The 15365-nt window shown below is 46.6% G+C and overlaps 1 protein-coding gene across 1 annotated transcript in view; it reads right to left on the bottom strand.

Annotated features, from left to right (window-relative positions):
• Window positions 1-601: 601 nt before the first annotated feature.
• The window catches only part of F5 (coagulation factor V), a 61787-nt gene continuing 47023 nt past the window's right edge, over window positions 602-15365 (bottom strand). Inside the window, exons 18-25 of the mRNA XM_006764208.2 lie at window positions 13445-13561; window positions 12585-12656; window positions 11553-11653; window positions 10728-10883; window positions 8449-8593; window positions 6998-7149; window positions 3836-4018; window positions 602-947 (exon numbers count right to left, since the gene is read on the bottom strand). Of these exons, the coding sequence (XP_006764271.1) occupies window positions 801-947; window positions 3836-4018; window positions 6998-7149; window positions 8449-8593; window positions 10728-10883; window positions 11553-11653; window positions 12585-12656; window positions 13445-13561 (1073 nt within the window). The 3' untranslated portion in view covers window positions 602-800. The remainder of the gene's footprint in view (window positions 948-3835; window positions 4019-6997; window positions 7150-8448; window positions 8594-10727; window positions 10884-11552; window positions 11654-12584; window positions 12657-13444; window positions 13562-15365) is intronic.

Below are 15365 nucleotides of genomic sequence, written 5' to 3'. Positions count from 1 at the left end.
ACGGGCTGCTGAGAAGATGCTTCCTTGCGTTTTCCTCGTGGGGGTCAGAACAACCTCTGTCCTGTGGGTACGACAGGGCAATTGAGGCTTTCTTCGTTCACACGGTAAGGTTGCTTTTCTCTCCACTGCCCAAAAGTCAACATTAAAAATCCTCATTTGTTTCCTTTACTCTTAAATCAGTGTGTGTCTGTGTTTTAAAATATATTTTTATTGATTTTAGAGAAGAATGGAGAGGGAGGGAGAGATAGAAACATCAATGATGAGAGAGAATCATTGATTGGCTGCCTCCTGCATGCCCCACACTGGGGGTCAAGCCCACAACCCAGGCATGATGGGGAATCGAGCCATGACTTCCTGGTTCATAGGTCCATGTTCAACAACTGAGCCATGCCAGGTGGGCCATAGTGTATGTTTTTTAAAGAAAAATGTAGGAGTGACAGCTACCCAGGTATGGTTTTAAACATTAATATCTCTTTTATTAATATGTGCAGGGTTTAAAAGAACTATGGTGAAGCATGTTAACTACTTGAATAGAGTATTACTTTATAGAGCAAATTTAATCATTGTGAAAGATAAGCCATTTTCTTGTTGGTTCTTGTTATTTTCCCATTTACATTCAAATTAATGCAAAAATACCAGCTATCATCTCAATTAATGGTAGCCAGGAGTTACATTATAAAAATTTCACATATAAAATTTTATTCTCTAATAGAGAATTTAACATAACTATAAAATACATTGTCCACTCAAAGTGGCTTGATACATTTAAGAGTCCTTCCTGTCTCTCTGAATATTCAATTCTAGTAAATATCACAGCCGAAGAGCTCCAGGCGAAGGGCAATACTTTGATTCCATGTTTTCGGGATGATACGGATAAACCTGGAAATGATTGGAGGGTTGAAAAAGTTCTTCACATGCCCTTTGGTATTACTATTTCCTTCAAAAATCTGAAAGCAAAAGATGAGAAAATCCTTAATGGTAGTATAATGAGTACACAAATCTTACAGTTAATTTTATAATTATTTTTGCTCAAACCGAAGGCATCCAGGAACACAGACAACATTAACACAGAGATGACCCTCAGTGAAATCCCAATCCAGACAGACCTCATTAGGAATTTCGCCTCACCAGTGATCTGAGTTGAAGTAAGGGAAGAGAAAACATTTGATCGGTGTATGGGCAGCTGCAAGCCCAGCTCTGCCCTCAGGCCTTTTGCCGCTGAGTGGCTTGGAGCCAGTTACTTAAGTTTTCTGATTCTCGATTCCTCATTGGCAAAATGGGGATAATAAAATCTTACCTTATGGAAGTTGTAAGAATTAACAAAAGTCTGTAAACATATAACAAGTACCTAGTAGGTGACAGTCAGTGGCACCAATACATGGTTAGCTCTTACCAATATTTAAAATAAAATGCAGCCATGCGTCTATAGTCCTCCTTTTTGGATATACCCTATAGTTTCAGTTAAACTGTGTCCCTGCTCCGTTTTTGTTTTTTGGGGTTTTTTTTTTGCATCCCCAGCAAGTTCCCCATGATGCATACACAGCAGAAGCTAACCCACGGTTTGTTTCTCACAATGATGCTTATCCTGCCAGGAGGACATCCTGGTACAGTGAGAAATAAACCAAACCAAATCAGAGAAACAGCCAACCCCGGGGCTGGTTACTTATGGCCATGGGTGTGTGATCAGTCATAAACAACAAGCATATTCAAGGCAACGCTAATGCAGTGGTAGAGTTTCTGGACCCCTCTATGGACTGCATGTTTGTGTCCTCCCAAAATTCATATATAAACTTTGATACTTTATATAAAACTAGAGGCCCGATGCATGAAATTCGTGCAAGAGTAGGCTTCGCAGCCTTGACAGCTGCAGCCCTGGCTTGGTCCGGAAGGACATCTGGTCTAATTAGCATATTATGCTTTTATTATTATAGACTAGAGGCCCGGTGCATGAAATTCGTGCACTGGGGGATGGGGTTTCCTCAGCCAAGCCAGCCCCTCAGTCTGGGAGCCCTCAGTAGATGTCCTGCTGATGGCCACAGTCTAGCAGCAGAGGCTCTGTGCAGGCGTCCTCTGTGTGTGTGTGTGTGTGTGTGTGTGTGTGTGTGTCTGCTGGGTGCCTGCCCCCAGCCACACCTGGGAGGTGCTCCTCTCTGTTGATCTCTCAGGCTCCTGGCCTCCACTGCATTTTGTACTCTTCCTTGAGCTGTGGCCAGGGTGGGGCGCCCTTTCCTGCTGTGGGATCGCCAGAGCGACCTAGGGACAGGCACACACAGGGCCTGGCTGCAGGCCGCCCTTTCCTGCTCTGGGATCACAGCAGCGACCCAGGGGCAGGTGCACACGGGGGCTGGCTGCAGGCCCCCCTTTCCTGCTCCGTGATCGCTGCTGTGATCCCACGGGCAGGCGCACATGGGGGCTGGCTAGAGGCTGCCCTTTCCTGGTCCATGATCTCCAGGGCAATCCCATGGGCAGGCGCACAGGAGGGCTGGCTGCAGGCCGCTCTTTCCTGCTCCATGATCTCCGGTGTGATCCCATGGGCAGGTGCACAGGGGGGCTGGCTAGAGGCCCCCCTTTCCTGCTCCATGATTGCTGTAGCGACCTAGGGGCAGGTGCACACGGAGGCTGGCTGCAGGCCCCCATTTACTGCTCCGTGATCGCAGCTGCAATCCCACGGGCAGGCCACAGGGGGGCTGGCTAGAGGCCCCCCTTTCCTGCTCCATGATTGCCATGGTGACCCAGGGGCAGGCGCACAGTGGGGCTGGCTAGAGGCCCCGCTTTCCTGCTCCATGATTGCCCCGGTGACCCAGGGGCAGGCGCACATGGGGGCTGGCTAGAGGCCGCTCTTTCCTGCTCCATGATTGCCCCGGTGACCCAGGGGCAGGCGCACATGGGGGCTGGCTAGAGGCCGCTCTTTCCTGCTCCCTGATCGCTGCAGTGACCCAGGGGCAGGCACACAGGGGGGCTGGCTGCAGGCCCCCCTTTCCTGCTGTGGGATCTCCGGTTGCTCATCCCTGGGAGGGGCGGCCAGGGAAGAGGCGGGCACCGGCCTCTTCCATGTCCTGCTCTGGCTTCTCTGTTCACTGGCAGGGGGGCAGGCAAAGACAGACGGTTCTCCGATTCAGCCAGGGGCAGTGCCTCCTGGCTCTTGCCTGCCGCCTGTGTTTCCAATCACCCTCCTTCCCCTATGGCCTCCCATCATTGCGCCTATGTATGCAAATTAACCGCCATCTTTGTTGGCAGTCAATTTGCATATCGCCCTGATTAGCCAATGGGAAGGGTAGCGGTCGTACGCCAATTACCATGTTTCTCTTTTATTAGATAGGATAAGTGAGGTAGTATTAGGAGTTGGGGCCTTTGGGAGGTAACTAGGATTAAATTAAATGGAATTAATACACACAATGAAGGGGGGAGGAGACCTGGGAGCTCTCTCTGCGTGGACTCAACAAGGCAGGCCATGTGAGGACATAACAGGAAGAGGCTCTTACCAGAACCTGACAGGGCCCGCACCCTGATTGGGACCCAACCTCCAGGAGTGTGGGAAATAAGTGTTTAAGTCAACAGCAGCCCAAGCTCCATCTCTCTCGATCAGAGGTAAGGATGTTTCTCATCAGACCCTGGAGCTTTGTTCTCACTGCTTCACAGGGGGCTCAGTCAAAGCAGGAAGCAATGTGCATGGTCCCTGTCCCAAGACCAGTTACCTGCAGAGCTAGGGTTTAGAGGGGGGACCTGCCAGCATGTATTTGTCCAATGCAGAGAGCTATCTGCAAATGCAAGGTACCATTCTCATCACAGCACTGTTTTCTAACGAATTCCTTTTTGCCCGGATACCACCCTGTACCTTGTCCACCATGGAGGATTTCTGCCTGTAAGGCTTCCATTCCACTCCCTGGTCACTGTAGTGGACTGCGAAGCTCTTCACGTACATTTCAGAGGAGAGGGATTTGCAACCCTGCGTAACAATCGCAGTTATCTTCTTGATTTTGAGCAGGTCGATTTGTAACCACTGCTTGTTGTTGTTCGCCTGTGAAGATGAGGAGAACGCATGGGTAAGACAGGTGCCAGAACCTTCGCTTTTTTTTTAGACCAAGTTATTCAGAAATGCCACTCCAAGGGTTTCTTTTCTGTCTCATCCCTTACGACTCCTCGAAGCCTTCCCTCTTCTGTTTGTTGCTACAACGCGTATTCTAACTTCTTCTGGAGTCGTTCACACATATGCAATCATGATCTGGGTCCATCTTTGTGTCCCTTTGTCCCTGAGGACAGGGGACGATGAGTTTCATTTCTATGCACTTATCACAGAGCATTGCACACAGTTGGTGCTCATCAAATATTTGTTAAATAAACAAGTAAATTAAATTGACTTGGGAAAAATATTCAACCGATAAATTATATTTAAGTGTTATTCTGGTAAGCAAGTTGGTTTAAATGCTATGATGATATTACTGATTACTGAAGGGTTACCTGGGAAAGAATGGAATAGTATCCTGTCTTTATTTTAGAAAAGCCCACTTTCCTTTCCGTTGTTAATGTCCAATAAGAGACATAGTCCAATTTCTTCTTTTCAGGTATTTCAAATACACTGAGAGACTTGATAAAGCTATACCTAGGGTTTGATATGCACAGTAATTGTCCCGCCTCTGGCCAAATAAAATGCCTAGATACATGCTTGGTGCTATGCATGTGGAGGAGGAGGATCAGAGGACAGATTGAGTTTTAGAATAATCTGAGATGAATTTTTAATGCTGAGAGATTTATCAAGCCCCATAGTCTCATTCAGTTCTATATGAAATAATGAAATAATGAATATTGATATATTTGTCTTAACATCACTCATATGTGCATGCCTGTATACACACATGTATACACATGTACATGTATATAGTCATATACCTCATATATCTTTAGAGAAAATTAATTGGATTAAAAGTATTGGATTGGATGATTTTTATTAATTCTGTTATACCCTTTAGTGGCATTTGGTGGTATTGTAGTGTCTTCAAACCAAGGTGGTACTAGTGAAGCAGAATATAGGTAGCTAGAGGGGTTTTCTAGGGATAACTTCTTTTTAGGTATAGAAGGGGTAAAGACCCTTCCAGCTGAATGCATGTCTATATATGTCTCGCTTAGATTTTCATCCTCTCTAAAGAGACCCTATAAACACATTTCATGCTAATAGGTTAAGCGAAACAAATAATTGTGACCTAGAATTCCAGATTTAAAATGACAGCATTAAAAATTAAAATTAGCATTTCCTCTTTGGAGCCTTTATTATTTCACAAAGACTAAGAGCATATTGTATTCAGAGCAAGTTTTTTTAAAAGGCTGGACCATGGAGGGTGGGGGACAAGGTTACGCCATGAACAAATCTAAAGTGTCTTCTGGGAAACACCTTTCTTTTTCTCTCTTCTTAACCTTTTACTCTTATTTTTATGATTTTTTAAAATTACATAAATGTAATGTGACATTATTAACTTTATTATTTTATCTTTTTGGGTCTCAATTCCCCCCTCTGCAGAATTGCAAAATGAGGTGTTTGGGTTGGAGGAAGGAGCACTGAGCTGCCTATGGGGAGAACGGGATTTTTGAGGAGAACAAGAAGTCTAAACAAAAGTATTTATTTCATCTCCTTTGTGTTGAGATTTGAAAGGAAGAATCCAGATCAGATGCTTGCTGTTCTAACATTCTGGTGACCCTCTGAAGGTCCAGACATGAGTTTCAAGACATAGATACTGGTTCCCAAAACTATCTGTACAGAGCCCAAGGTCTTCTAGTCACTCCACTCGCGTCTCTAGTGACCTAATTTAAGGACAGGAGGTGGCAATCCCTAGCAAGTCCAGGGAATTGCAGTGGGCACCTTAAGGGAGGGTTAGGAGGAGAGAAAACAGGGAACTTGGATTAAATTGGTTGATGGGATTGTTCTCATTTCTGATGTCATTCTGATGTCTCAGGTCAGTTGAAGAGTGCAATAAAAGTGAGTCAGCTATTAAGTTACCCTAAAACTGTCACCTGACTTACTCTGTGGGTGATATCAGGGGCAATATAAAAGCTGTTTCTCCAACTTAGATCACTGTTTTACTTCCTGGTTTTGCCCCATTTTACTATGTGGCCAATTGTCTAAAGCAAGCGTTTCAAATTGCAGCTGGTGGGCTGCACGCCTCGAGGCATGTGGCTTTTTTATTTTTTTTTAATTTTTAATTTTATTGGTTTTTTTATAGAGAGGAAGGGAGAAAGATAGAGAGTTAGAAACACCGATGAGAGAGAAACATCAATCAGCTGCCTCCTGCACATCTCCTACTGGGGATGTGCCCGCAACCCAGGTACATGCCCTTGACCGGAATCGAACCTGGGACCTTTCAGTCCACGGGCCAACGCTCTATCCACTGAGCCAAACCGGTTTCGGCGAGGCATGTGGCTTTGAGTTTGATATGCTTGGTCTAAAGGAATGTCACCAAGTTCTCAGAAAAATTGGAACAAAAGAATTTTAATGGCACTCCTAAGAAAATGAAAAATATTGCTAAATGGGGGCATGGTGGGGGAAAGGAAGAGAAGATGTTGGAAATCTACATCACTTAGTGCTAATGTAAGTTGTCTCAAAGAGGGTTTGCAAACTACAGCCCAAGGCCATATCTGACCTACCACCTGTTTCTGTAAATAAAGTTTTATTGGAACTCAGCCATGATAATGTTTATGGTTGCTTTCCTGCTATGAGAGATGAATCGTTTTGACAGGAAATGTATGGCTCACAAAGCCCAGAATATTTATTACCTGGCCCTTGACCATCCCTGGCTAAATTAAGATTCGACAAAGAACTGCAAAGATGATGATAACTTCCCTGTGAGTCAGCGTTAGAGCGAAAGCTTGCAGGTCAACAGGGATGCTAGTCCTCAGGCCCAGGGTCACAGCCTGCAGAAACAGGGTGTGCTGTCTGGCTTCCCAGGCCCCCCATGTTCCTTTGTTGGCTCCTGGAAGCTGAGAGAACTGTGTTAACAGGGATATTCACCTTGGCCTGCCAGGCATTCACCCGGCCCTGGGCATTCAGGCGGGCACGGGAGGGCTCCCAGTAATCCCCCCACCAGGACTTTTTAAAGGAGGAAGCTGTGATTTGCGCGTCTTCTATCTTCCCACTTTCCACACCCAGTGGGGTGGAGCATCCTGGTGAGAGAAAAGTAATGGGATTAGTACGCCCCACCAGCGCTCCCTGTACCCCACTTTGTGTGCAGAAGAGGGAAGGAACACTGTTCCTCAGAGTGCCAGCAACAGCAGCCATCACAACAATCAACCGTGTGGATGAACAGAGCTGACTGTCCCATTTTAGGGAGTCAGCTTGACTCTACGAGCTGATCAGACTACCGCTGACATCAGACACCACACGGGAGGAAAACAATGATTTATGGAGCTGCTCCAAGGAGTGCGGCTGCCTGTAGGAAAGCTGTATTTCATTGGAGATGGTACAAGCCCCTGCTACCTGGGCACTGGCACAAGGCCCATCCCTCATCCCTCATGAATATCAAGAGTGTATGTAACATTGCCTTCTCGGATAAGAAACTGGTTCCAAGGTTGGGGTACCTTCTCCACCATGAGCGTGGCTCTTCCCTCCATCCCGAGAGAAGGTGCTGTGGCGTCCCAGCAGGCTGCCACGGCGAGTTTCAGGTGCTTAAATAGTGGGCTCTCCCTCCCCTTAGTCATGAGTAGCCAGGATGGGTCGGATCAGCCAAGCCCTGGGCCGGCTACTTTATTCTATTACCCCAGGCCCAAGGCAGGTATTACTTTCTGTATGTGTTTTGCAGTAAAACCTTTTTGGAAAGCACCACTTGAAGAGTCAGAGAGGGAGAATAGTTATTATGACTCTCAAACATCTTTGTCCTACATCGTAGAATTATACTATGGCCACATGTGGTCCCCTACATCTATTTATACCAGAGGTCACATTACATCCCCTGAAAAATAGCAGCTTAACACAGAAGAGGCTTGGGTACCTACATAGGGTGTGAAACAACACAGAGCCTGGTTAAGGTTTCAGGAAGTTGGGAAGCAGAGGTAGATTGCAAAACCACTCACTGGATACTGAGGCATGCCGGGAATGTGGCCAGATGCTGTTATTACATGAGTGTCCTCGAGGACTTGGGAAGAGCCAGGCCTAGTTTGAATCTCAGTTCTCTGGGAAATGGGCTGAGGGAGGTCATTCTCAGCTGGGACCCTCCCTGGGGGTCAGGGCGGAGACCATGTCATCCAGGTGCTGCCCACAGAGATGGCACCCGCCCCCTGCCCGGGAGAACCTGTGTCCCGCTGAGTCACCGTGAGCGTTTACCTGAGTGGAACCTCTGCTTCCCAGAACGTTGCTTCAGGAGTCTACGTGATTGAAGAGAACTGAAAGTCCTTCCCCCTCGCCCGCCCCTCCCGACCTGGACTCTCTGAGCGGTGGTAAGATAGTCACGCATCTTGGTTCCTCACCATTAATCTCACAGCCTTGCAGCTCCAGGCGCAGGGCAGGCCTGTGGTAGAATCTGGTTGGATAGACCCTAATGTATCTTGCCATAATCGGTGGGTCAAACAGATTTTCTTTTACTGTAAAGGCGTCGGAGTTGCCATCAAAATACTAGAGGAAAAGAGATAGGATTAGTTATGCAAAAATTCTCTGTAAAGTGACTTTATAGTAGAATGTTGGTGTAATTTAATATGATGATGTTAAATTTTCATGTGGCCAGAACTAAATCAATATGGTCTTAAAACATATTGAAGGATGCTTCCACTTCAGGAATATGGAACAGATGTACTTTTCCCGATTCCTCCTGTTAAGCACAACTAAAACCATGAGAACGCCCTGGAAGGGGAAGAGAAGGCAGACTGGCTAGAGTTCTAGGACCTAGGAACAACATGGCCATGGGCTCCTGGTTTCCTTTTGGCCCCACAGACCCCAGACTTGGAAGAGAAGAAGCCAGCAACCAGGAAACACCAATGAGCACAGACAGAAACAGCCCCAGCACAACCCTGCCTTCTCTAGCCTCAGAACCAAGAGAGGGCAGCCCAGCACGACAGAGCTCTTTTAGACAATCATTGCTCTCCGGCAAGCTCAGCTCCACAGAAACAACTATGGCCTCTCCTCATCCAACAGCAGAGAAGGCCAAGGGCGGAGCCTTGACCTCCATGGGCGTGAAACTGCGATGAGCCACCTCTGTGCCCTCACTGGGGTGTGTCAGAAGGCCAGGTGTTGGCCAGCTCCTACCAAGGCTCCCACCGCTGCAGTGTCTGTGGAGAGCATCTCATCCCACCAGCAGCAAAGAGGAGGAGTCCCTGGCAGGTGGGCAACCTGGGCTGGACGCCCTGACAGTAGGAGGCCGTGCCCCATGCGCTTCCCCTGCCAGAGCAGCATGAGATATCCAGCTGAAACAGAGGTAGGCGCAGGCTAAGCAACCAAGTAAGACAGAAAAGAGATATACGGTAGAAAGAGTAATGAGGCAAAGAGCCAGTTCTTTGAAAAGATGTTAAAAAAGGCAAATCTCTAAAAAGACCAACAAAGCAGAAGGAGAAGAGACGCAAATGACCAGCACCAGACATGAGCAGGCAGTCTCACCGCTAACCTTGCAGACGTCAGAAGGATGATAAGGGACGGACAAGCAGCTCCAGACATGAATCTGGCAACTTAGAGGAAATGATTCCACTCATTGAAAAAACACTATTCCAACTCACCCAATAAAAAATAGATAATTTGAAAATCCCGTAACTGCTGAAGAAATTTAATGTGTAATCTTAAAACTTCTGGAAGAGAAATCTCCAGGCCCACATGGTTTCACTTGTGAATTCTGCCAAATGGTTAAGGAACTAAAACCAATTCTAGACAATCTTCTCCACAAAATAGGAAAAAAGAGCACGCTTCCCAATTTAGCTTGTGAAGATAGAATTACTCTGATATCAAAACCAGAAAAGATAGTACGAAAAAATAAAACTACTGCATACCAATATCTCTCATGAATCTAGATGTAAAATTCTTTAAGCTAGAGACTCTCACTGAAATCCATGTTCTCTCTCTGATACTGATTAGTAAGACCCATCATTTAGGATTTTGCTTATCTATCCTAGAAATAGCTAAGTGATAATATAGAAAGTTAGTCATGGAGAATATAGAAAATTGGAAAAAAGATTAGTAACATCAGAACTCTTGATGGCATATTTTTAACATGAGCCCCTTAAGCACCAGACCAGATAGATGCTCTACGCTGCCGTACACCATCTGCCAATCTGAAAAGTCCGGGTATTTCGTTTGATGATAAAGTGATTTTTTTAAAAAAATATTTTATTGATTTTTTACAGAGAGGAAGGGAGAGGGATAGAGAGTTAGAAACATCGATGAGAGAGAAACATCGATCAGCAGCCTCTTGCACACCTCCTACTGGGGATGTGCCCACAACCAAGGTACATGCCCTTGGCTGGAACCGAACCCAGGACCTTTCAGTCCGCAGGCCGACGCTTTATCCACTGAGCCAAATCAGTTAGGGCGATAAAATGATTTTTAAAAAGTTTTGTGGAGTTTTGAAATTTCAGAAGTCAGGCATATCCCTTTAATTTGTAATGTACAGACCCATCATTTTACCACTTTCCTTCATTAGGCCCTAGGAAGCCCTCCGTGTTTCCAATGCCTAGAAAAGTATTTTTACAAAAGCAAAGAGTCATGGTCACAGTCATAGAGACCATCAGGTGGGTCTGGAGACTCTGAAAGAGACGTGCACACTGACCATCACGTTTCTTGTGCTGTTCCCTTTGAAAATGTGCCAGTTGGTCTGGTCGGAGCTGTAGGCCACGCAGAACTCGGTGGTGAAGTAGGACTTCAGGTAGTGTTTGGCACCTTGGGACTGGATGCCTGTGAATATGACTTCCCTTTGCATATCCACCTGCAACATAGCAAAGCCACTGAACAGAACTGTCCTTGTCCACAAGTCACACGCCACTGCAATTCATTGAGCAACCAACCAGCTTTCTTCAGAATTAAAGAGCCAGCACCTCAGGTTTTACTTAGCAAACTAATAAAATGCAGTCTGTATTGGAGCACAGAGGACCTGAGTCCCAGCTCTACCACTAACAAGCTGTGCTTGACGCTGAGAAGTTAGTTAACCCCTCTGTGTCTCAGTTTTTTCATCTGGAAGATGGGATATTATTAGAACCAATCTCAGAGGGTTCATTTTAAGGATGTTATCTATTTAGAATATTACCTGGCACCTAGTAATTGCTATTTCCCCTAACAAAATTGCAAAGAAGCAACAAGAAGAAGTTATTAAATCAGTGTCACTTTTACTATTACAACTAAAGGCCCAGTGAATGAAATTTGTGCACGGGTAGGGTCCCTAGACCTGGCTGGCAATCAGGGCCAATCAGGGCCGATCGGGGCCTTCTGGCTGTTGGCCAGGGCCTTCCTTCATTCTGCATCTCCCCCTTGTGGTCAGCATATGTCATAATGAGCAATCGAACTGTCGGGTTCCCAGTTGAACTCTGGAGGGGACAATTTGCATATTAGGCTTTTATGTATATAGATAGCAGTATATCTTATCAGATTAATGTCATACCTGGATCCAAGGTTTAGAGTTAAATTCTGAAGTTTTTTCTGTCATCCATGCATTATATGATCCACCATTGTTTAATCTTGCTAATTTGGGCTCCCAGTAACCTAAATCCAAAGGAAGAAAAAATGTATTCTGAATTAAAAAACACACACACTTAGCAATTTCTCAAGTGAGTTCAGTCCCAGTGGAAAACCAGATCCCGGAGGACCTTCTGTGTAGTTAGAAGACCAGGCAGGTGGCACACACTCAGGATGGCTTAGCCCAGGATGATGAAAGCTTGGCTTCAGGTCTGTGCTTGGCCAGCTGCCACCTGCCACCCACCCCCTTTCCTGGATACAGGTCATTTTTATCTCCGCTCAGTTATGCAAATTACTGTGGCCGCTGCTGAGTGTGCCTGCCTACCAGGAAGACATGGGAGGGATTTAATGGGAGCCTCACGGTCCCTTGCAATTGACCCCTTAATCTTGGGAAGGGCTCTGAGCAGTGAGGACAGTTAGGAGGAGTTCCTGACACACAGTGGGGCATCAATGAAGTTTCTCAAATAGATGAGTGGTGGGCACAGCAAAGGGTCCTATTAATGGGGACTCTAACACGTGCCCAATGAGGCCCCATGAATCTGGCTGGAATATCATGTGTGATCCAAGCCAGAATGGGAATGAATGGGGAGAGTCTTGGAAAAGGGCACATGGTCATGAGAGCAAGCTGTGTCCTCTTGCCCCCTCTGCTGAGAGGTCAGACTGCCTATGGAGAGGGACCACGCTTGTGGTCTTTCCTGGGAGAGACTCGTTAGGAACATCCTGCACCAGAGGGGGTGGCGGCAATAAGGGTGCCAAGTGGCTTTAGCTCCTGCCACAGTGCTCCTTCCTGTACCAAGAAGCACCCCAAATGGAGCTGCTTTGCTGAGTTGTGGTGGAGGGAAGCCTGGAGAGGAGCAATGCCCAGATTCCCCAGGCCCGGCTGGCATGCCTGGTTGTGCAGGCTGTATCCTGCACAGTGGGGGAGGTGCCTCTCACAGGCTACGCTGCTGCTGCTTACCCACAAACTCTGACGCCTTGATCTGGGTATCAGTTATGAGGCCTGTGCTTAGTCCCAGTGGCATCTTACATTCTGCAAAAAACCAGGACAAGGAATAATGTTTGGTTAGAAAGTACATTTAACAACGCATAACTCCATGGCCAGAGATCATACTTATGGTGGGTCAGTAATTAGATATTGTTACCTGCCTTGCATAGCACTGACTTAAATGCATCTGATCCTAAAATGGCAAGTGCACTAACAAGACTGGTACTTTAATAGACATAGTGACACCCTATTGGAAAATAACTGAAATCCTGAAATGCAATTTGTTTTTAAACCAATTTCCGTCTGCTTATATCTTAAAATAAACCACTTTATAGCATTAAGTACTAGCCCTCAGGGTTATTGACATCCTGATTGCATCCCTGGAAAGGAATACCAGCGAAGGGGATGCAACCACTGAACTATCTGGATGTTGACACCATGCTTGGTACTCAACGGGCGCTTGATCAATGCTGGCTGGCTGGCCAGCCGGACAGACAGATGGAAATTTGTCCCGAGTCCTCCTCTGTGCTAGGAGCCTGGAGGATTTCTTACATGCACTTTCCAGGGGGTCACACATCATGAAGGAGGATGCTGTATGCTGGTTCCCCAACTGGGAGGAATGCCTTTGGGCCGAACCATTTGTTTTAAGTTTCCTGGATGACTGATGTTTTGCAGCATAATCAGACCGTGGCCAGAACGAGAAAGCACTAGTGCCACAGAATGTGCCTTTGTCATATCAGAGTTCCGAATTGAATGTTTCCTGTCTAAAGGTCAGCAATATTCTAGCAACAGGACTCTCCTGCTTAAAAGGTCCCGCGGCTCTTGGCTGATACCTCTGTCTATGATGAGAAAAGGCGTTTGCATCCCTGCTATCTGGTTTTCTCCGACCTCCGTGTTTAGGAGCCACCAGCCAGGTTTTGATGCCTTCATTTCAAGAGTTTTAAATGAACCTAAAATAGAGAGTGAAGGACAACATTGCACACTCAAAGATTAACAGGTTACTATTTGGCAGCGATCAAAGGATCCTAATATCACTGCATCCTAGGGAGCTTTAGGAGAGAACTTCAGTGTGATCTATTCATTTCTATGCAGGACTAGAAGTGTAACAAACAGGAGAAACACACACATACACACACACACACACACACACACATGGACAAATAAATCACCCAGAACCTTAAAAAATAAAGCTTTCATTTATCTGAACAGAATGTTATGAGTTAACATACACATAACACAGCTTCACGGTTTTAAGGACCAGAACAACCCGGAGTGACCCATCCCTGGGCCCCAAACACTTGTCCATCTTTCCTTCCCCTCTCTTCATCTCACTAGCTTTTCTTTTTTCATACAAGAAAATTAAAGCCAAACATCTCCATATTTTAAATGTTTGATAAAGTTTACATGCGTGAGTAGAGCATGCATAACTTGTTTCAGGACACCCGGAAAGAATGAGTTTCTGAAACCTCTGCTTATCCATGCTCGCGTTGGCGATTACTACTGCCAGTTAGTACTTCAGCTCTGCCAGCTACTGCTGTGAGCATTTCCCAGGCGGTGAGTAAAAATGAAAAGCTGATGGTCACCCCCCGAACAAGATTGTGAGTAAAAATGAAAAGCTGATGGTCACCCCCCTTGAACCTTAAAAAGATGTCCAGCCTTTCCCTCAGGGACGAGATCCTTAGGGTTGAGGTTTAGACGGCCAGCCCACCCCAGCCTCTCAGGGCTTCTCCTGGGCTCCTGGGTGGCCGGCTGGCCTGGTCTCCCTGGTGACAAGTAAGGAGTGTGTCTCACTCAATTGCCTCTGTCCCTGATCTCAATGGAATGGGCTTTATTAGTGAGTCACTGGCACGTTTGAAACAAGCAAGAACTCTCCTTTTCCAGACCCTGAGCCAAAACGGGCCCATGGGGACTTCTGTGCTTCCTCCTGAGGCTGACTCACAGGGCAGCTCCCAACCCAGAGTCCTGCCCAGGACGCCTCCCTGAGCTTCCCAGGCAGCGTTCAGCTGGTTCCTGGGTTTCCTGTGTCCACTGCAGCAGAGAATCAGTGGCATCAGCCCTCTCACACATGCATACCTACACACACATACACACACATACCTACACACATATACACATATACCTACACACACACACACACACCTACACACACATACCTACACACACATACACACACACACATACACACACACACATACCTACAAACAATGCATTGGCACATAAGAATCCTTTTAGGTGACTAGTTTGTTTAAACATTATTTTGCACACAAAAAGCTATAAATACCCCTGTTATTCTTTAGCTTTCATAATCAATAAAAAAATTTTTTTTTCTCCAAAGAGCCTCACGAGTTGGTTTGAGATGAAGAATCCTATAGTTACTTACCCAAAGATGTCAGGGTGATAGAATGAGAAGTAGAATTCAAGAATTCAAGACCCCCCCCCCCTCCCCGCAGCCCTGGCAAACATCCCTCTCCCTCCAGGGGCTGCCTGAGCCCCGGGGGCGGGCGGGGTGAGTCATTCCGCCTGTAAGCCCCCCCACGTGGCATGCAGCGGCTGGGAAAAGCCTGCATCGGACGTGGTTTCTCTGCCGAATGGAGTCCGGCCACACTGTTAGCCGGTGCCGCAAGCAGTGCGAGCCCTCACCGGCCTTTTACACCCTGAGTGAGGCTCTGGGGTGTGGCTTTGCCGGGATCCACGCAGAGCCCATCTCGACCCTCAGCAGTAAATGCCCAGGGAGATGAGAGGACTTGGGGACGC

This window comes from Myotis davidii, unplaced genomic scaffold, assembly GCF_000327345.1.
Source record: "Myotis davidii unplaced genomic scaffold, ASM32734v1 scaffold401, whole genome shotgun sequence".
Taxonomy (NCBI): domain Eukaryota; kingdom Metazoa; phylum Chordata; class Mammalia; order Chiroptera; family Vespertilionidae; genus Myotis; species Myotis davidii.
The sequence above is the reverse complement of the archived record's forward strand: the minus strand, read 5'-3'. Positions and strand labels throughout refer to the sequence as shown.